Here is a 21,000-nt window from a genome sequence, read left to right as displayed (position 1 = left end):
TTGCTGCAGGAGTTCCTCAGGGCAGTGTCCTAGGCCCAACCATCTTCAGCTGCTTCATCAATGACCTTCCCTCCATCATAAGGTCAGAATGGGGATGTTCGCTGATGATTGCACGGTGTTCAGTTCCATTCGCAACCCCTCAAATAATGAAGCAGTCCGAGCCTGCATGCAGCAAGACCTGGACAACATCCAGGCCTGGGCTGATAAGTGGCAAGTAACATTCGTGCCAGACAAGTGCCAGGCAATGACCATCTCCAACAAGAGAGAGTCTAACCACCTCCCCTTCACATTCAATGGCATTACCATTGCTGAATCCCCCACCATCAACATCTTGGCGGTCACCATTGACCAGAAACTTAACTGGACCAGCCACATAAATACTGTGGCTACAAGAGCAGGTCAGAGACTGGGCATTCTGCAGCGAGTGACTCACCTTCTGACTCCCCAAAGCCTTTCCACCATCTACAAGGCACAAGTCAGGAGTGTGATTGAATACTCTCCACTTGCCTGGATGAGTGCAGCTCCAACAACACTCAAGATGTTCGACACCATCCAGGACAAAGCTGCCCACTTGATTGACACCCCATCCACCACCCTAAACATTCACTCATTTCACCACTGGCGCACAGTGGCTGCAGTGTGTACCATCCTCAGGATGCACTGCAGCAACTCGCCAAGGCTTCTTCGACAGCACCTCCCAAACCCGCGACCTCTACCACCTAGAAGGACAAGAGCAGCAGGCACATGGGAACAACACCACCTGCACATTCCCCTCCAAGTCACACACCATCCCGACTTGGAAATATATCGCCGTTCCTTCATCGTCGCTGGGTCAAAATCCTGCAACTCCCTTCCTAACAGCACTGTGAGAGAACCTTCACCACACGGACTACAGTGGTTCAAGAAGGCGGCTCACCACCACCTTCTCAAGGGCAATTAGGGATGGGCAATAAATGCTGGCCTTGCCAGCGACGCCCACATCCCATGAATGAATAAAAAAAAACTTTCACTCTTGCATATGCAAATGAGACCAGTAGCTACCCAGCGTTCAGATTGCGAGAAGGCTTAAAAAGCACAAGGAAACTCAGGGGAGTCATTTTAAAGGTGCACAAGTGGCGGAAGCAGCTTCCATCCAAATTTCCTTGCAAAAAAAGATTCCTGCGCTGCTGCTGCAGATAAACTATGCCAAAAACTGAGAAAAAAATTCACCCTGCTGCATTCAGATGAGAAAAAATTGAAAGAAAAAGAGATGCGATCAATATTATGTAGTGCGTCTGAAATAGAGGTAATTGCCATTAATGTTGGATCAGTAACTGCAATCACTGGTACTTTTATCGGTAAGATTTCTCCACATGGGACGAGGCAGGTAAGAGTCTCTATGCCTTTCTTCGCCACGTTCAGCAAGTTTCTCTATCTGGCTATCTTGGTTGCCGACTCTCTTTTCCAGTCTTTTCTGGGGCTATGGTGAAGTTCTGGTTTGTGACAGGGAATAGGAGTCTGGCTCGGAAACCACTGGAGTAGGGCTGATGTGTGCTTTGTCTGCAGGGTCACGCTCACAGTTGCTGGCACTAGGAGAGCTGATGCAGGCACTCTTCAAATCTCTCTGCTCTAAACCCAAACAATGTGGGCACCCGGCGAATCTGAAAGCTAATGAAATAATTCAACCCGCCTTGTGTTCAGCAAAACAATGCTCTCTGCACGTCAGTAAAAGTGATGCTTTATTTAGCATTAATCCCAATCCATCTGTCCACAAGCCCACTGGAACCATTTAACAAATAATTTTTGGCATGGTTCTGTTTGAGTTCAGTATAAATTCTCAGACAGACCTTCATCCTGCACTGACACGACTGGATACTGGTAAGAGCGTTTACATCGCTGGGCAATTCTATCGGAATCGTTTACTTTTTGTAAAATAACTAGAATTTGAATGTTTTATTAATAAAACTTGTGTTTCTCTCTTGTTTTGTGTCTATCAACTATCATATATTTGCTGTTGAAGGCTATTTAAGAAAGTAGGGGTCTTCTCCAATTGCTGCCTGGTAGAATAACTAGATATAGATAACTGTAATGAACAGATTTGGGAATGGGTGTGTGCTTGGGGAATGGGCTAAGGGGTGGACTGTTTTGAGTATGAAATAGGGTGTGTCACTAACAGGTTAAGATTAAACAACCAATAATGAATGCTATAGATCTCAACATTAATACATAGAAGCTAAGACGGAAGTACTCTTGTTATTTTTAATGTTGCATAGAAAATCAATTAAATTTAATTCAAATGAGTAAACAGTTTATGATTCTTCGAATGATACACAAGCCCCGATTTTAACTCGGGACAGGACTTGAGTGGGCAGGGGCAGGGACACATGGGAAACTGTCCAAACCTCAGCAGCATGAGGCCTGGGAGATTTTAACTGCCCACAACCTTCAGGAAGCGATGGCTGGCTGGCAGGAGGCACTCAGGTAAGAGGTTGGGAGGGCCTCTCAGTCGGGGGAGGGGGGTACCCAGGGCTGGGGAGGCCTAAACTTTCCTTGTGGAGCCAGGAGGGGCACTCCTACTCCTACTGGCCCCACAAGGATAGTAAACAAAAGGAAAATCATTTACCTTTTTAGGCCTCTTCTGGTTATCTTTGCATGGCGGGGAAGCCACAATGAATTCCCCACCACAGACCTCCAGTTAAATTTGCAGACGCGCCTCGATAACATCATCGGAGCCCAATCCGCATATTTAAAGAAGGACTCCGCTGGCTTTGGGTGGGTGTCCCTTTCGCCTGCACAGAAGAGCAGGTTATAATTGGAACCTATGGGAAGACAGCTGGACCTAAGTGTGTAATTCCCATGGGGGGCATTTACTGCCTACCCGGTTTCTGCTGGCGAGCAAGATTAAAAATAGCTGTAGAATTTTAGAATCTAAAGTCAATAAAGAATCTAAGGTCTTCTGATGGGCTTACTATAAAATCTTAAACAGCATTTCTACTTTTAACAAGAAATTATATCAAAATTATAAGAATAATAATGGGTACCACAGGAGTAACACATAGGCTGGAATCTATATGTGGTTTATATATATAGAATAACAAATACCAGGCAGTGAGTCACAGTCTGGAATCTAAACAAGGTGTTGAGATAGTTTATATAAAGAATGACAGATACTCAGGAGTGATTACACGGCAGCAATTAATCAAGGAAGAAAACAGAAAATGCTGGAAATATGCAGCAGGTCAGCTGACATTTGTAAAGAGAAAAAAATGCAATTAATCAAGGAGTTTAAATAACATTATGAACTGTGAGAGAGATGCTTGAGATATTTGTACCCTGTGATTATATTATTGACTTTTGCTTGCTTCAGGTTTTTTACAATTTTGGGTAGATTTTTATGCCAACAGCAATTGTCAGTGCATAAAGTAACTGCTGATGTGCTCGTATTGTGTAATGATATTCATACTGTAGGATTAGCCACGGTGACATTATTATTGGAATATTATTGAGAAATAAACTGCAGCTTATTACCAAAAATGTTTTATAGCCAGCAAGTGCTACACCATTACAGTTTTGCTTGGAATATTGTGAACTTCGGATTATCCTTGTAGTTCTGTACTATTGTCTGACTCTATTACAAAATTGATCATTTGCAATATACTGAAAAATCTTTTTTTCAGATGACAGATGATGGAAATTAGTCATGCATTTGGAAAGCTGAAAAGTTCTTTCTGTTCTCACAGTTACAGAACTGTCTCAATGGTAGCAAGTGGCAGAAGTCTCTCGGGTACATGCTGAGGAATATATTGAGATACATTCAGCAATTGGTTTGCTTAAATTTTGGGGAGGGTCAATTTACATGATTTACTTTGAGAGGAATCAAAAAGAGAAAAAAGGAACAATTTATGTTTTAATTCTATTAACAAGTCTCACTCATCTGTTCTGTGGATGTTTGACCTAACTAACAAACAACAACTGGATAGCAATTACTTATTCCTGATTAGAAGTATAAAATATTGCGATTTGGTTCAATAGTTATCAGACAGATGTAATCAGTTTACTCCTTTCTGTTTCTTCTATTAGAGTGGTGCAGAATCACATCCACTCCCAGCAACAATGGCATCTGAACAGAACCCAACTCCCAAGCAGCACCCCACCTCCACAGCTGCCCACAAGGTTAGTTCATTGCTTTCTTTCTACCTATCTATCTATCTATCTAGCAAGCAATTTTGTGTCCTGTCTATTCTTTCTTTTTCCACACCCACTTTGTTCTGCTTAAACTGGGACAATGGGATGATATCTCTGAACTGTATGCTTTTCCATCCAAAAATCATTTCAATTGATTTCCCCATTTCTTATTCCAAGTAGTGAAATGACCGGCCTGAATCTCATTTTATTGCACTATTTCAGATTGTCCTGTTTGAGCAGGAGAATTTCCAAGGTCGCTTCCATGAGTTGAGCGGCCCCTGTCCCAACTTGAAAGAGGCTGGAATAGAGAAAGTTGGTTCCCTTGTGGTGCACATTGGACCGTGAGTATTTGGGGGATTGCAGGAGAATCTAGAGAGCTTGAGGTCAAATGAACAAATATACTGGAGAAATATGAATCAGATTAGCCGCGTAAGGCTGCAAATGTGGGCATTGGTGGGCTACACTGGACAAATTTCTGTAACTGTGCACATATGGCTAACTGGGGACACCACTGGATTAAAATGGAGTCTGGTGACCCTAACTATGCTGTACTTCAATCAGGCTGTTAAGCAAATATGGATAAAGATGGGAAAACCAGAGTAAAAATTATAGATAGTCTAATCTAGACACAACTGAGAACTATATGAAAATTATAGACCAAACTACGTAAGGCAGAGAAATACAGTTGACTATGAGGACTCACAAAGGGTAGTAGAAATCTGGAATTCTCTCCCCCAAAAGGCTGGGACGATTGGAGCTTTCAAGACTGAGATTGATAGATTTTTGTTACGTAAGGGTATCAAGGGATATGGAGCTAAAGCGAGTAAATGGAGTTGAGGTACAGATTAGCCATGATCTAATTGAATGGCGGAGCAGGCTGGAGGGGCTGAATGGCCAACTCCTGTTCCTATGACTCCTGGGTGGGAAGAGGACTGTAAACAATAAAGGCACTTTAAGTAAAAACAAGAAAACAAAAAGAGGGAGAGTGGGTGGAAATTACTTCAAAAGAAAATGAAAGGAGATAAAAGGCCAATGAAAGTAGAACAGAGGGTCATGAGCACAGATGGCAGCAATAAGACTTTGAAAAACACTTTTATCTAATGTGTGGACGTCACAGCTAATTACAGCCGAGTAAAAGCCAGACTAATTCAACAAAAGAGAAGGAAGGTAAGCAATACTGCAAACACCCCTAGCTTGCTCTTGCGCAACCCTGGTGGCCAGTCCCAGAGAGTAATTGGGAGCAGCTCTCCCACCGACCAACTTAGGTGTTTGGGGTGCAGAGAGGCTCGAAAAAGGAAAAGGGGTGAAAATTCTCTCAAAACCAGGAGTGTATAATCGCCCTTCTGGCTCAGTAGGTAAGTGTCATGTAGTATTGTGTCATGGTATTGAGATGGACAGACCAGGAAGGTAGCAGTGAGATACTGGCTTCAACGTCAATGGCCAAGGTCCCGGTCTTGATCATGAGCATGATCCAGTGACCCTGCCTGGAATGTGTGCATGTGTGGACAGTAGGTGAGAATAAGATGGGAAATCACATGTCACACCCCACAGTTGAATAGCCATCTGGTTGGGTAACTGGAAGGCTGCCAGGAAACTACACCCCAGCGCGAGTCAGCACCTTCAGGAAAGGAGAGGAGAAAATTGGAAGCAACAGAAAATTTGCACTGATCTCACAGCCACGAGAACAAGATGTCAAATTAGCAGGTTTAAGAAAATGAAAATATAATGCTGGAAATGCACAGTATGTAAGGTTAACCTACCCTCTCTCTTCCAAATGCTGGCTGATCTGCTATGTGCATTTCTAGCATTTTCTGTTTCTATTTTCAGATTTTCAGGGTTAATGTTTTTTTATTATTTGTTCATGGGATGTGGGCGTCGCTGGCAAGGCCAGCATTTATTCCCCATCCCTAATTGCCCTTGAGAAGGTGGTGGTCAGCCGCCTTCTTGAACCGCTGCAGTCCGTGTGGTGAAGGTTCTCCCACACAGCGCTGTTAGGTAGGGAGTTCCAGGATTTTGACCCAGCGACGATGAAGGAACGGCGATATATTTCCAAGTCGGGTTGGTGTGTGACTTGGAGGGGAACGTGCAGGTGGTGTTGTTCCCATATGCCTGCTGCCCTTGTCCTTCCAGGTGGTAGAGGTCACGGGTTTGGGAGGTGCTGTCAAAGAAGCCTTGGCGAGTTGCTGCAGTGCATCCTGTGGATGGTACACACTGCAGCCACGGTGCGCCGTTGGTGAAGGGAGTGAATGTTTAGGGTGGTGGATGGGGTGTCAATCAAGCGGTCTGCTTTGTCCTGGATGGTGTCAAGTTTCATTAACCCTCATCCAGGCAAGTGGAGAGTATTCCAACACACTCCTGACTTGTGCCTTGTAAATGGTGGAAAGGCTTTGGGAAGTCAGAAGGTAAGTCACTCGCCGTAGAATGCCCAGTCTCTGACCTGCTCTTGTAGCCACAATATTTATGTGGCTGGTCCAGTTAAGTTTCTGGTCAATGGTGACCCCCAAGATGTTGATGGTGGGGGATTCAGCAATGGTAATGCCGTTGAATGTTAAGGGGAGGTGGTTAGACTCTCTCTTGTTGGAAATGGTCATTGCCTGGCACTTGTCTGGCACAAATGTTACTTGCCACTTATCAGCCCAAACCTCGATGTTGTCCAGGTCTTGGTGCATGCGGGCATGGACTGCTTCATTATCTGAAGGGTTGCGAGTGGAACTGAACACTGTGCAATCATCAGCGAACATCCCCATTTCTGACCTTATGATGGAGGGAAGGTCATTGATGAAGCAGCTGAAGATGGTTGGGCCTAGGACACTGTCCTGGGGCTGAGATGATTGGCCTCCAACAACCACTACCATCTTCCTTTGTGATAAGTATGACTCCAGCCACTGGAGAGTTTTCCCCCTGCTTCCCATTGACTTCAATTTTACTCGGGCACCTTGGTGCCACACTCGGTCAAATGCTGCCTTGGTGTCAAGGGCAGTCACTCTCACCTCACCTCTGGAATTCAGCTCTTTTGTCCATGTTTGGACCAAGGCTGTAATGAGGTCTGGAGCAGAGTGGTCCTGGCGGAACCCAAACTGAGCATTGGTGAGCAGGTTATTGGTGAGTAAGTGCCGCTTGATAGCACTGTCGACGACACCTTCCATCACTTTGCTGATGATTGAGAGTAGACTGATAGGGCGGTAATTGGTCGGATTAGATTTGTCCTGCTTTTTGTGGATAGGACATACCTGGGCAATTTTCCACATTGTCGGGTAGATGCCAGTGTTGTAGCTGTACTGGAACAGCTTGGCTAGAGGCGCGGCTAGTTCTGGAGCACAAGTCTTCAGCACTACAGCCGGGATGTTGAGGGGGCCCATAGCCTTTGTTGTAACCAATGCACTCAGCCGTTTCTTGATATCATGTGGAGTGAATCGAATTGGCTGAAGACTGGCTTCTGTGATGGTGGGGATATCGGGAGGAGGCCAAGATGGATCATCCACTCGGCACTCCTGGCTGAAGATGGTTGCAAACGCTTCAGCCTTGTCTTTTGCACTCACGTGCTGGACTCTGCCAACATTGAGGAACGGGATGTTTACAGAGCCTCCTCCTCCCGTTAGTTTTTTAATTGTCCACCTCCATTCATGACTGGATGTGGCAGGACTGCAGAGCTTTCATCTGATCCGTTGGTTGTGGAATCGCTTAGCTCTGTCTATAGCATGTTGCTTCCGCTGTTTAGCATGCATGTAGTCCTGTGTTGTAGCTTCACCAGGTTGGCACCTTATTTTTAGGTACACCTGGTGCTGCTCCTGGCATGTTCTTCTACACTCCTCATTGAACCAGGGTTGATCCCCTGGCTTGTTGGTAATGGTACAGTGAGGAATATGCTGGGATATGAGGTTACAGATTGTGCTGGAATACAATTCTGCGGCTGCTGATGGCCCACAGCGCCTCATGATTGCCCAGTTTTGAGCTGCTAGATCTGTTCTGAATCTATCCCATTTTTTTTTATTCGTTCATGGGATGTGAGCGTAGCTGGCGAGGCCGGCATTTATTGCCCATCCCTAATTGCCCTTGAGAAGGTGGTGGTGAGCCGTGATAGTGCCACACAACACGTTGGATGGTGTCCTCATTGCGAAGACGGGACTTCGTCTCCACGAGGACTGTGCAGTGGTCACCCCTACCAATACTGTCATGGACAGGTGCATCTGCGATAGGTAGATTGGTGAGGATGAGGTCAAGTAGGTTTTGCCATCATGTTGGTTCACTCACCAACTGCCACAGGCCCAGTCTGGCAGCTATGTCCTTCAGGTCTTGGCCAGCTCGGTCAGTAGTGGCGGTACCGAGACATTCTTGGTGATGGACATTGAAGTCTCCCACCCACAGTACATTCTGTGCCCTTGCTCCCTTCAGTGCTTCCTCCAAGTGGTGCTTAACATGGAGAAGGACTGATTCATCAGCTGAAGGAGGGCGGTAGGTGGTAATCAGCAGGAAGTTTCCTTGCCCATGTTTGACCTAATGCCATGAGATTCCATGGGGTCTGGAGTCAATGTTGAGGACTCCCAGGGCCACTCCCTCCTGACTGTATATCACTGTACCACCACCTTTGGTGGGTCTGTCCTGCCGGTGGGACAGGACATACCCAGGGATGGTAATGGAAGAGTCTGGGACATTGGCTGAAAGGAATGATTCTGTGAGTGTGTCTATGTCAGGCTATTGCTTGACTAGTCTGTGGGACAGCTCTCCCAATTTTGGCACAAGTCCCCAGATGTTAGTGAGGAGGACTTTGCAGGATCGACTGGGCTTGGTTTGTCTTTATCGCGTCCAGTGCCTAGTGGTCCGATGCCGGGTGATCCATCCGGTTTTATTCTTATTATGACTTTCTATAGAGAGATTGTACAACTGAGTGGCTTGCTAGGCCATTTTAGAGAGTGATTAAGAGTCAACCACATTGCTGTGGGTCTGGAGTCACATATAGGCCAGACTGGGTAAGGACGGCAGGTTTCCTACAATAAAGGACATTAGTGAACCAGATGGGTTTTTACAACAATCATGGCCACCATTACTGATACTAGTTTTTTTTAATTCCAGATTTTATTTAATTAATTCAATTTAAATTCCCCAGCTACCTTGGCGGGATTTGAACTCATGACTCCGGATTATTAGTCCAGGCCTCTTTTGCATGTTATCTCTGAAAATACAAGCATAGACCTGTCGACGATATTAGTAATGCACACTTAACGTGATCAAGAGCAAAATACTGCGGTTGCTGGAAATCTGAAATAAAAACAGAAAATGCTGGAGAAGCTCAGCAAGTCAGGCAGCATCTGTGGAGAAAGAAACAGAATTAACGTTTCAGGTCGAAGACCTTTCATCAGAACTGGAAGATGTTAAAAGATTTAAAGTTTTTGAGCAAGTACAGAGCCAGGGAAAGGGGGGAGGATGGAGAGGGGAGGAAACAACAAAAGGGAAGGTCTGTGATAGGGTGGAGGGCACGAGTGATTAAATGACAAAAGGGATGATGGTGCAAGGCAGGGAAGGAGGTAATGGGACAGGTTAAGAAGCAAAAGATTGATCAGGAGTAGCTGTAAATGGCAGCAGCAGAAACATTACCAGCACTAGCGGACCAAAAAAATGGGAGCAGTGGTTATGATCTGAAGTTATTGAAATCAATGTTGAGTCCAGAAGGTTGTAAAGTGCCTAAATGAAAGATGAGGTGCTGTTCCTCGAGCTTCCGTTGAGTTTCATTGGAACAGTGTAAGAGGCCGGGGACAGAGAGGTCAGAGTAGGAGCGGGAAGGGGAATTAAAATGGCAAGCGACCGGCAGATCAGGGTCACACTTGCGGACAGATTAGAGGTGTTCAGCAAAGTGATCACCCAGTCTGCGTTGGTCTCCTCAATGTAGAGGAGGCCACATTGTGTGCAGTGGATACAGTATACTAAATTGAAAGAAATACAAGTGAATTGTTTTTTCACCTGGAAGGAGTGTTTGGGGCCCTGGACGGTGGGAAGGGAGGTGGTGAGGGGGCAGGGGTTGCATTTCCTGCGCTCGCACAGTAAGGTGCCGTGGGGAGGAGAGCGGGTGTAGGGGGTGATGGAAGAGTGGACTAGTGTGTCGCGGAGGGAGCAGTCCCTTCGGGATGCTGAAAGGGGAGGGGAGGGGAAGATGTGTTTGGTGGTGGGATCGCGCTGGAGGTGGCAGAATTGGCAGAGGATGATACGTTGAATGTAGAGGCTGGTGGGGTGGAAGGTGAGGACAAGGGGGACCCTATCATGGTTCTGGGGGGGAAGGGAAGGGGTGAGAGCAGAAGTGTGAGAAATAGGACGGACACGGTTGAGGGCCCTGTCAACTTCAGTGGAGGGGAATCCTCTGTTGAGGAAAAAGGAAGAAATATTGGAAGCACTGGTGCAGAAGGTGGTATCGTCAGAGCAGATGCGATGGAAACGGAGAAACTGGGAGAAGGGAATAGAGTCCTTACAGGAAGCGGGGTGGGAGGAAGTGTAATCAAGGTAGCTGTGGGAGTCGGTGGGCTTATAATAGATATTGGTTGACAGCCTATCCTCAGAAATGGAGATAGAGATGTTGAGGAAGGGAAGAGAAGAGTCGGAGATGGATCATGTGAAGATGAGGGAAGGGTGGAAATTGGAAGCAAAGTTGATGAAATTTTCCACTTCAGGACGAGAGCAGGAAACGGCACTGATGCGTCATCAATGTACCGGAAAAAAAGGCGAGGGGGTGACCTGAGTAGGACTGGAACAAGGAATGTTCCACGTATCCCACAAAAAGGCAGGCATAGCTGGGACCCATACAGGTTCCCATAGCGACTCCTTTTATTTGGAGGAAGTGAGTGGAGTCAATAGAGAAGTTGTTCAACGTAAGAACAAGTTCAGCCAGGCGGAGGAGGGTGGTGGTGGATGGGGACTGGTTGGGCCTTCGTTCAAGGAAGAAGCGGAGGGCCCGCAGGCCATCCTGGTGGGGGATGGAGGTGTAGAGGGACTGGACATCCATGGTGAAAAGGAGATGGTTAGGGCCGGGGAACTGGAAACTGTTAAAGTGGCGGAGGATGTCAGAAGAGTCGCGGATGTAGGTTGGAAGAGATTGGACAAGGGGAGAAAAAATAGATTCAAGAAAGAAGGAAGTAAGTTTCAAGGGGCAAGAACAGGTTGAAACGATAGGTCTTCTAGGGCAGTCTCTTTGTGGATCTTGGAAAAGAGGTAGAAGTGGGCTGTGCAGGGTTGGGGGTCTATGAGGTTGGAGGTCGTGGAGGGAAGATCTCCAGAGGAGATGAGGTCAGTGATGGTCTGGGAAACTATGGCTTGATGTTCGGCGGTGGGGTCATGGTCCAGGGGGAGGTGGGAGAGTTGGTGTTCAGCCTCCGTAAGGTAGGGGTCTGTTCGCCACACAACATTGCCGCCCTTGTCAGGGTTGGACCTGAGAGAACAGAGTGCTGCGAGTTCAGAGGAAGGTAGTTAGAGTGAGTGAGGGAAGTAGAGAAATTGAGACGGTTGATGTCGAATTGAGACGGCAGTTCACAATGCAAAGATCAAGAGAGAGTAAGAGGCCAGAGGGAGGGGTCCAGGTGGAACGAGAATTATGAAGACGGGAGAAAAGGTCCGCAGTGTGAAGGGAAGACTCTTGGCCAAAGAAGTGGGCGTGGAGGCAAAGCCGATGACAGAAGAGCTCAGCATTGTGTCAAGCTCGAAATTCATTGAGGTGGGGGCATAAGGGGATGAAGCTAAGGCCTTTGCTGCAGACTGATCGTTCAGGGTCAGAGAGGGGAAAGTCAGGGTGGATAGTGAAAACACGACAAAGGGTGAGACTGGAGGGAGGAACATGTTCATATGACATTGCTCTACCCATTATTTTCATGAAGGTGTCAACCCATTTAAACACCTCAAGTGTATTTGTAGTAGGAAACTGAAATATGAAGGTCATCACTTTACGAGACTCCTAAATTGAATACAAGTTTCTGGACTCTGCAGTTGGTAGTAACACCACTAGACCATCTGTCACCAAATAAATACACTCTGTTGTTGCAAGGTGGATAACATCCATTCATGTCTGACACCAAATCTGGTTTGTTTTATTTCCAGGTGGGTTGGCTATGAGCAGGCAGGCTGCAAGGGTGAACAGTTTGTATTTGAGAAAGGAGAATATCCCCGCTGGGATACTTGGACAAACAGCCGCAGGAGTGATACCCTCGGTTCCATCAAACCCATAAAACTGGTATGTTGGTATTGGTCGCACAACTAAAACAGAAGAAAACTCCAACAGAACGGAATCAGACCATCAGAAATGTGGAACTCCCAAATAGCTGTCTGGTGTGGTACTCAGCCATATAGATAAGGAAGGTAGCAGGTGGAACTTCTGGTCTATGCTGAGTTAGCTGATCTCAGCCAAGGCAGCAGTTGAGGCGATACAATTAGCCTTGGCACTCCGGGCTAGGGAGGAGAAAAATCAGATTGGTGGGGGGTCATGTTCCTCATCATTATTCAACAATCCCAGATGGAAGCTGCACATATGTGGAGATTGGGTGTGGAAAGTGTCAGGTTGACATTTGAGGCTCCTCATGGTTGATCAGCTTGTCAACACTTTCCATCAAAGCTCATGAAAGAAGAATGGCAACTTGAATGAAACAAGGGAGGTCTGCTGTTACTTTTCGAACTGTACCCTAGCATGAATCAGCACTTGCAGGAGAGGAGGGAAAGAAAATTGAAAAAAAATGTAACTGTAGAAAACCTCGAGGGTGCATCCCCTCATAGGCACCTGTAATGAGTTTAACATCAGTGCAGTTGGAGGGACAATGTTAGTCATCCCTTGCACGATGCAGGAGTTAAGGGTCCTCACACTTCAAACATGTTCCACTTGGTCAGATTCCAAAATGGAAAATATTTTCAATGTTGTCCCACAGTTTGGAGATTCTCTTTACTATTTAGCAGGGTAATAGTTAATATGTGCATCCTGCTGTTGTTGTTCTAACTCTACGGAGATTATATTTATTGGGTATTGTAACACTGCAGATTCTGTTCAGGAGTTCTTCAGTGGAAAAACCAAATCTTCACACAGAGGTTTCAACTTCAAGCCTCCCAGCTACCTCCTTGCTGCTTTGCTGATCTATGCACCCCTCAAGTTGAAATCACTAAGCTTTATATAACCTGAAATAGAGATGGCACAGGCTTGATGGGCCAAATGGCCTCCTACTGTGCTGTAACCATTCTATGATTCTATGATTTTATTCACTGTTAACCTCCTTCCTTCTATGGTTCACACAGTCACATGCTAAAACAGATGAGTTATGATGCAAAGTATTAAAATCAGAAAGTCCTTATTGTCTCACAATCATAGTCAAGAAGCCCTTAATCATTTACCTGGACTATTGGAACTCAGGACTATAATTAACCAGAACATTATATAACTAAAGTAAATAACTATACAGTTTTTATGAGAACAATTATTATTTCCACCCCAAAATAAACACCTCCATTTGTTACTGTACAAGATGGGTAGTTCCATCATACCATGCATTACATAACTATATGAAGTTCCTTTTTATTAAGGAGGATAAGGGTTAAAGTGCTAATCACTTTTTGCATACTGGAATTTCTGGCTTGTTGGCAAATAATTCCTTGTGGCATTTTATTTGCCAGTGTCAAACAAATGATGAGAAAATGATAGCCAAATGCAGCAGAAATAGTTAGTGACTGAACTTTACATTCAGTTTAATGGTTAGTAAAGTGGACTAGAAGACACTACAAATGTTACCACTCTGGACAAAAGTTAGAATGGCCTGATGGCCTAGTTAGTAAATGCACCTCCTCAAGTAGTACTAAACCATGCAGATCAGGAAGGTCCCAGCTTCTATCTCTAGTCTGTGATCTTATCTTGGCAGCAATCAGGTTCCAAAATTTGCTTTATTATCCCTAGGCTATAGAGGGGAGAAATTGGGGTTCTCATTCCTGATCTTGACCCATTGACTCTTGCTGGAAAGTATACATATGGACACTGCATGAGGATGGAGTTGAAGTTGACTAATTAAGGAAAACCCAAAAATGTTTTATAAATACATAAAGAGCAAGAGGATAACTAAGGAAAGAGTAGGGCTTATTAGAGACCAAAAAGGTAACCTATGTGTGGAGGCAGAAGGTGTGGGTATGGTTCTTAATGAATGCTTTGCATCTGTCTTCACAAAAGAGGAGGTCGATGCAGAGATTGTAGTTAAGGAGGAGGAGGAGTGTGAAATATTGGATGGGATAAACATAGAGAGAGAGGAAATATTAAGGGGTTTAGATAAATCACCAGACCCAGATGAAACGTATCCCAGGCTGTTTAGAGAAGCAAGGGAGGAAATAGAGGAGGCTCTGACCATCATTTTCCGATCCTCCCTGGCTACAGGCGTGGTGCTGGAGGATTAGAGGACTGCTAACTTTATACTGTTGTTTAGAAAGGGAAGAAGAGATAGATCGAGTAATTATAGGCCAATCAGTCTAACCTCGATGGTGGGCAAATTATTGGAATCAATTCTGAGGGACAGCATAAATTGGCATTTAGAAAGGCACGGGTTAATTAAGGACAGTCAGCATGGATTTGTTAAGGGAAGGTCATGTCTGACTAATTTGATTAAATTTTTTGAGGAGGTAACAAGGAGGGTCGATGAGGGTAATGCATTTGATGTATTGTACATGGATTTTAGCAAGGCTTTTGACAAGGTCCCACATGACAGACTGGTCAAAAAAGTAAAAGTCATGGGATCTAAGGGAAAGTGGCTAGTTGGTTCCAAAATTGGCTGAATGGCAGGAAGCAAAGGGTAATATTTGACGGGTGTTTTTGCGACTGGAAAGTTGTTTCCAGTGGGGTTCCGCAGGGCTTAGTACTAGGTCCCTTGCTTTTTGTGGTATATATTAATGATTTGGACTTGAATGTGAGGGGCTTGATCAAGAAGTTTGCAGATGATACAAAAATTGACTGTGTGGTTGATAGTGAGGAGTAAAGCTGTAGACTGCAGGAAGATATCAATGGACTGGTCAGGTGGGCAGAAAAGTGGCAAACGGAATTCAATCCAGAGAAGTGTGAGGTAATGCATTTGGGGAGGGCAAACAAGGCAAGGGAGTACACAATAAATGGGAGAATACTGGGAGGTGTAGAGGAACAAAGGGACCTTGGAGTGCATGTCCACAGATCCCTGAAGGTAGCAGGACAGATAAGGTGGTTAAAAAGGCATTCGGGATACTTTCTTTTATTAGCCAAGGCATAGAATATAAGAGCAGGGAGGTTATTCTAGAACTGTATCAAACTTTGGTTAGGCCACAGTTCTGGTCACCACATTACAGGAAAGATGTGATTGCACTAGAGAGGGTACAAAGGAGATTTACGAGGATGTTGCCAGGACTGGAGAATTTTAGCTATGAGAAAAGATTGGATAGGCTGGGGTTGTTTTCTTCGGAACAAAGGAGGCTGAGGGGAGATTTAATTGAAGTATATAAAATTATGACGGGACTAGATAGAGTGGATAGGGAGGACCTACTTCCCTTAGCAAAGGGGTCAATGACCAGAGGGCATAGATTTAAAGTAATTGGTAGAAAGATTAGAGGGGAGCTGAGGAGAAATTCTTTCACCCAGAGGGTGATGGGGATCTGGAACTCACAACCTGAAAGGATGGTAGAGGCAGAAACCCTCAACTCATTTAAAAAGTACTTTGATGTGCACTTGAAATGTCGTAACCTACAGGGCTATGGACCAAATACAGGAAAGTGGGATTAAACTGAATAGCTCTTTCTCGGCCAGCATGGACATGATGGGCCGAATGGCCTCCATCTGTGCCGTAACTTTCTATGATTCTATGATGGCCCCAAAGTCAAATAGCCTACAGATGCTTATTGTCAAGATTCACACATCAGGAATAGACACTTAGGTAAGGTACTGGAAGGCTGCTGGCAATTGTGAAACCACACTCTATTATGAGGCAGTGACTTCAGATAGGAAGGGAGAAAAAGGAGAAAATTGAAAATAAAAGTTAAAAGCTAGTCAATAAATGATTCATAGATGTTGTGAATGACTGAACTCCTATTCTGGAAAGGACTTACCCTTTTGTATCATTGCGCCTACAGGATGGGCATGAACACAAGATCATACTTTTCGAAAACCCTAACTTTACTGGAAAGAAAATTGAAATCATAGATGACGATGTACCAAGTTTCCACGCTCACGGATACCAGGAGAAAGTGTCATCCATTCGTGTTCTGAATGGAACGTGAGTATTGGGAGAGGACTTCTAGAAAAACTATTGTTTTGACATCTTTTTACTCCACTTGATATCGAACATATAGGGAGTAATTTTCCAATGATGCATTGGGGACGTGCCACCAGCGTGTTGGGAAATTCTCCCCATTGAGTGATTTCACAAGACAAGTGATTATTTTCTTAACGCACGGTGTAGTGTTGCTCAGTGCCACAGCTACTTTTAGCATGCCTTTCACCAAGAGAACACATATATTGGACAAACACTAATGTGAATAGGGCTGGCAGCTTTTCCCAGTTTCAAATCTGGATGGGTGCAGGTTGGGGGACAGCATCATGGCTCTGGTTCCAACCTCTGCTTTGCTGCTGATGAAAGTTCTCTGAAAGCTTTAATGCCTTCATATCATGAAACACAGAAGTAAAAAAATGGATTTCTATTCTTTTTTTTTAAATATTTTGGATTTAGTTTGTGTTTTAAATTTTTCAGACTTGCCACTTGAAACCTGGACTATCCAGTACAAAACTAGACAGGTGGCAGTCCTAAAGGTGAAAGAAAAGAATGGAAGACAGATTGTGCAAGGCCTCTGGCATGTTCAGGAATTATGTTGATGTCAGGAGTGCAAAGCACTATGTCCATAGTTCTGACAAACTGTTAGAAATGCTAGAAAGACAAGCTTGGATGTGTTGTCTCTGTGCCAGGAATGAGAGTTCTAAATGCAAAGTTTTTCACGTACAGATTTATAGATGAAATGATACTCATAGACAACACACGTGATGATACAGAGGCTTTGGGAAGCCTCACATTACAATTACTGAGCTGAATAGCAGGGTGGCCAACCCTCAGTGATCCATCACTTTGCATTACAATGGTCTGGTTATTATACCCTCAGCTCCAGGCCATTACATCATTGACATCCCATGACCTTTACCTTTAGTTTACATTAACTTCCATTAGCTCAGCATTCCAGAGACTCGCTGACTCTATGGTAGAGATACACGGCCTTCATAAGCTACCTGTCTAACTACATTTAGGAGAAATGGTAAAGCCAACTCCTAATCCACCAGAAGGTCATAACTACACAAAGAACAAACAACTATCTTTATGATTCCAGCTTGTACCAGCTACAAAGGGACCTTGAAGGTCTGGGCTGATTGGACATGTTCCAGATAATACCTGTTTCAGCAGTTTTCTGCAGACTGTCTTTTAATCACAAAATGGAGTCCTCAGTATAAGATGTAAACTAAACATAACCTAACATAGCCACACTAACACTTAGCTCCGATAACACACGCACCAACAATATCAGTTCAATCACCACTATTTTCATTATTACAATCGCCTGGAATTTCCATGGAGGTTCTCTGGTGGGAGATTGGTGGAACCCCTGGAGAAACATTGTAAATGACCATATATGGCATTTCTCCAGGGTTTCCACTGAAGTTACTGTGAGAAATCAGGAGAGCCCCATGGAAATTTTCCCCCGATTCTTTTTTTATTTTGAGAGGTTTTTTATATTTTAGTATCACCCTTATGATTTTCTTTTCTATTTTCCTCCCCTAAAAAGCTCATTAAAAGAAAGACTTGCATTTATATAGCGCCTTTTAAGACCTCAGGGCATCCCAAAGTGCTTTACAGCCAATAAAGTACTTTTTGAAGTGTAGTCACAGTTGTAATGTAGGCAAACACTGCAGACAATTTTGCGCACAGGAAGATTCCACTAACTGCAATGAGATAAATGACCAGATCATCTGTTTTAGTGATGGTTGAGGGAAAAATGTTGGCCAAGACACCAGGAGAACTCCCCTGCTCTTCTTCGAAAAGTGCCACGGGATCTCCTACGTCTACCTGAGAGGACAGACGGCACCTCGGTTTAACATTTCATCCAAAAGGTGGCATCTCCGACAATGCAGCACTCCCTCGGTACTGCACTGAAGTGTCAGCCTAGATTATGTGCTCAAGTCTCTGGAGTGGGGCTCAAACCTATGCCCTTCTGAATCAGAATCGAGAGTGCTACCACTGAGCCATGGCTGTCACCTCATTAGCTCCTCACATGAATCACTTCAATCAGTTGGGAGAATTCTATAGTCCAGTCTACAGATATCTTATTGAATGCCAAAAAATTCTGTGCTTTAGTTGGCCTGCAAATTGATGTCTTGTATTTATTGGTCTGGAGTTCTTCTGCCTTGGAAGGGTTAAATCCTTATTTGGAGTACCTTGACTGGGAAGAAAAGAGTGATTTAATATTTCCAATTTCACCCTCCTTTCTGGACAATGCTGACTCTTGCTGGGGTACATTTCCACCCAAGTGGCCATTTTTCATAAGCTAGACAGTGACTATCAACTGGGTATTTAACCATTCAATATAGTCCTGTCCTCACCTGACCTCCACACAAACACACACATGCCAGCAGGAGCCACTGGATTGTGATAAAGAAGAGGACACCTTGCTGATTTTCCCTCCCTCGCCGAGGATTGGCGAGGCCAACTGTAGCAGCTCAAGTACTGTCCTAGCTGAGATCAGTTAGTTCAGCAGTGACCTTGGGGTTCAGGAACGAGGGGTGGAAGTCTTTTCTTTGGACTTCCTTTGCCTGGGAGGAGGCATGAGTTTTGTGGTATTTCTCTTCTTTCAGTAACTCCTGTTTACATATTTCTTCCAGATGGGTCGGCTACCAGTACCCAGGCTACAGAGGCTATCAGTACCTGTTTGAGAAGAGAGAGTACAAGGACAATAACGAATTTGGAGCCCAGCAGCCTCAGATCCAGTCTGTCAGACGTATTAGGGACATGCAGTGGCACCAGAGGGGAATCTTTCATCCCACTAACTGAATGCCACCTCTGCTCCTAAGCTTCTTGCTATCAGTTTCTCACTGATTTGCTGTTAAATTCCTAATCACAGGTTAAATGAACGCTTCCCCACAGCATTCTGTATGAATGCAACAGCTGAGCCAATTCAATAAATTCTCGCACTTCAAACTCACCTTCTCTATCATGCGTTTTTCTTTTTATACGTTGACTGACTTAACAACAGAGTGGAGCTGGAGGGAAGGATACCAAGATTAGTTTTCCCACAATATTGATCCTGTTGGATACGGACAACACCAAGGTTTTGTGGAAAAGATTCTCTCAATGATTCAGCTGGTTACGGCAGCATGTTACTGAGTCATACGAAGAAGAATGCTTACCAATCTATATTGAATAAGCTAATCTCAGCTGGGGAGAGGGAGACAGTAAAGGGGCTACAATTTACCTCAGCATCCTTGGGTTATGAAACAAAAATCAGCCTGGGTTCTTATTCTTGATCACTATCCGGTGGTCTGTGCGTGAAAGTGTGCATCTGGTGTGGGTCAACTGTGATGCTTCCTACAGTGGAATACCTTGGGCAGGATGTCAGACAGTGATCAGCACCCAGTAAACCAAAGCTCAGTGTAAATCAGCATCTTTGTGAGGGAGGGGGGGAATTACGGCTATCTACCAATTTAAATCCATTTGTGTATCTTGCAATAAGGAAGAGATTTATTTAACCGGTAGGCTATAACTCACTGGCAAACCCAAAAAAGACCAGAGGGTCCCAATGTATTCTGTATATACCATATAACACTATATAGCTGTAGAACTATCTTTTGCAATACAAAAATTGACTATTTACATTGAGTTACGTCAAAACTACAGCACAGAAACAGGCCATTCGGCCCAACTGATCTATGCCGGTGTTTATGCTGCACACGAGCCTCCTCCCTCCCTACTTCATCTAACCCTATCAGCACACCCTTCTACTCCTTTCTCTCTCATGTGCTTATCTAGCTTCCCTATATAATTCCCTATGCTATTTGCCTCAGCTACTCCTTCTGGTAGCATGTTCCACATTCTTACCACTCTTTGGGTAAAGAAGTTTCTCCTGAATTCGCTATTGGATTTATTAGCGACTATTTTATATTAATGACCTCTAGTTTTGGACTGCCCCACAAGTGGAAATATTTTCTCTATGTCTACCCTATCAAACCCTTTCATTATCTTAAAGATGTCTATCAGGTCACCCCTCAGCCTTCTCTTTTCTAGAGAAAGGGGCCCCAACCTTTTCAGCTTTTACTGATAAGTACATCGTCTCAGTTCTGGTATCAGTACTTCATTGTCAGCAAAGCGCTTTGGGACGTCCTGAAGTTGTGAAAGGCACTGTATAAATGCAGGTGTCTTTCTTTACATGTATCCGGCTCTCAATCCAATTACTTCTTACACTTTCTTATCAGTCGAAGGCTTCAGCGATTGGTGCACACCTGCAGTCCTTCACAGTGGGTGGGCCAGTGATCACCTGGGCTGGGGCAATCCGAGGCTTGTGGGGGTGGGGGGGGGGATATGATCAATGACGGACAGGAAAAGACCCTCTGGTCCATCTACCCTGTCCCACAGAATTGGAATGCCTTGTGAATCACAATACATACACTCCCCACCCCACCCAACCCATGTGATCTCCTGCGAGAGACAAAAGACCAGATAAAAATCCAGGCCAATTTGGGAGTGGGGGAGTGAGAAAATTTGGGAAATTCCTCTCCAACCCCCCCACCCCCCCCCAACTTCAGCGATCAAAACTAGTCCAGGAGATCACCCTGGTCCTGCTAATTCTATG

The 21,000-nt window shown here is 44.7% G+C and overlaps 1 protein-coding gene across 1 annotated transcript; it reads left to right on the top strand.

Moving 5' to 3' along the window:
* Positions 1 to 1,755: 1,755 nt before the first annotated feature.
* On the top strand, positions 1,756 to 19,336 carry LOC137342188 (beta-crystallin B2-like). Its single transcript, XM_068005938.1, has 6 exons — positions 1,756 to 1,857; positions 4,060 to 4,152; positions 4,387 to 4,505; positions 12,238 to 12,370; positions 16,249 to 16,391; positions 19,037 to 19,336. The coding sequence occupies exons 2-6, from the start codon at positions 4,093 to 4,095 to the stop codon at positions 19,203 to 19,205; spliced, it is 624 nt and encodes a 207-aa protein (XP_067862039.1). The 5' UTR covers positions 1,756 to 1,857; positions 4,060 to 4,092; the 3' UTR covers positions 19,206 to 19,336.
* Positions 19,337 to 21,000: the final 1,664 nt, after the last annotated feature.

This window comes from Heptranchias perlo, chromosome 25, assembly GCF_035084215.1.
Source record: "Heptranchias perlo isolate sHepPer1 chromosome 25, sHepPer1.hap1, whole genome shotgun sequence".
In the NCBI taxonomy this organism is placed as follows: Eukaryota; Metazoa; Chordata; class Chondrichthyes; order Hexanchiformes; family Hexanchidae; genus Heptranchias; species Heptranchias perlo.
The sequence above is the reverse complement of the archived record's forward strand: the minus strand, read 5'-3'. Positions and strand labels throughout refer to the sequence as shown.

Bases quoted from the DNA above. Each gene is read 5' to 3' on its own strand.
- LOC137342188 (XM_068005938.1), top strand. From the start codon at position 4,093: ATGGCATCTGAACAGAACCCAACTCCCAAGCAGCACCCCACCTCCACA. The intron at 4,153-4,386 runs GTTAGTTCATTG...GCACTATTTCAG, and splicing joins CCTCCACAGCTGCCCACAAG to ATTGTCCTGTTTGAGCAGGA. The intron at 12,371-16,248 runs GTATGTTGGTAT...TTGCGCCTACAG, and splicing joins CCATCAAACCCATAAAACTG to GATGGGCATGAACACAAGAT.